The 1,455-nt window shown below is 40.4% G+C and overlaps 1 protein-coding gene across 1 annotated transcript in view; it reads left to right on the forward strand.

The window, feature by feature from the left end:
• MBTPS2 (membrane bound transcription factor peptidase, site 2) overlaps positions 1–1,455 on the forward strand; it is a 74,387-nt gene that overhangs the window by 41,445 nt on the left and 31,487 nt on the right. Inside the window, exon 4 of the mRNA XM_007958943.2 lies at positions 994–1,097. Within this exon, the coding sequence (XP_007957134.1) occupies positions 994–1,097 (104 nt within the window). The remainder of the gene's footprint in view (positions 1–993; positions 1,098–1,455) is intronic.

Consider the following 1,455-nt stretch of genomic DNA (forward strand, 5'->3'; position numbering starts at 1 on the left):
GAAGGAAGGGATTTCCTCCAGAAGGGTATCTTTTGGGTTCCAATTCCTGGACTGTGGAGAAATAGATGCTCAATATGTAACCTGCATTAATGATGCCTGGTGTCCCCAACCCTACCCATACCCCCATAGCCTGATTTATAGAATCTCTCCATAATAGATGACATAACTCAGGAGTGATGATTGTCTTACGAAAAGACTCCTGGATACCCTCTCCAGAAGGGGAGAAAAAAACAACAGTGCAGACTTTGCAATAGCAAACTTCCCTTGGGTATCAATGTTACATACATGCACAACATTTTAGGACCACATGATCACAAGACAACTCCCACTTCTTCAGATGTCCTTCACATGTCTGTGTACCAGATGCTTTACTGGCAGCCTGAATTTTCAATTTCAATATAATGCCTATACTTTTTTTCTGACAGATGTATTGGGCAAACTGATGAAATAGAAGAATAAGGCACTTTGATTGCCTTAGCTTTAGTTACCAACTCTCATATAACTTGAGGATATTACAGTGAAAGTCATGGGTTGGGGAGGTGGGGGGGTGCCCTGTATTACTTAGCATAGGTACTTGGAACCTTGCAATAACAATTCAGAGTAAGTAATTTGACCAAGAATCCCCAAATCTGGCATCCAGCCCTTGAGGGTGGATCAGCTGCTGACTCCTTCACTGTCATTCTGTGTTCCCAGACACCTTGCCAGGCTCCCTGATCCTTTCCCATGATAAAGACTTCAAAAAGCTAGTTGAACCTGGTGTTGCCCATTCCCCTTATATTGGTTTTGTGCTTGGTAACAGAGAATCTGCCTTTTTCAAAAAACTGACTTGTGTTTTTACATTTTATTATGTTGTAAACTGAGAATTGAACCATGGATGTTTACATTGCTTTTACTTTGTAGAACATTCAGCTTAAAGGTTTATGCTGTAATATAGAGTGAACATTCTGATCTCCCAGTGCTCAAGTGCATATCTATTATTGTGTCTCTGAACAGGTTCCTGGTATAAATTTACCTGTCAACCAACTGACATATTTCTTCGCTGCAGTCCTCATTAGTGGTGTTGTACATGAAATTGGACATGGGATAGCAGCTATTAGGTAATACTTACCTTTCCGTTCCTTTCTACTACGTGCAAACAAACTTTTAGATTAAAGGGTTTATTAGTGAAATTTTGTACATTTAATAAGTATATGTGATATCTCAAATATAGTTATAGTATTTTTTCTTTCTGTGCATACTGCACAGTGCATATCCACCACTATTACTTTGAGATAGCTTATCTTTTATAGAGAAGATATATTTCTGAATATACTCAGTGCAAAAACGACAAGGAGGCCACATGTTCCGACCTCCTCTAACCCTACAAGGGGAAGGCAGGATTACCAGCAGTAACCCAGGGCCTATTCCTGTGAGGCCAGACATGCTGCCTCCCTCCAGCCCTTTCACCAACCGTTC

Source organism: Orycteropus afer, unplaced genomic scaffold (genome assembly GCF_000298275.1).
Source record: "Orycteropus afer afer isolate SDZICR_OR568_19922 unplaced genomic scaffold, OryAfe1.0 scaffold01227, whole genome shotgun sequence".
In the NCBI taxonomy this organism is placed as follows: Eukaryota; Metazoa; Chordata; class Mammalia; order Tubulidentata; family Orycteropodidae; genus Orycteropus; species Orycteropus afer.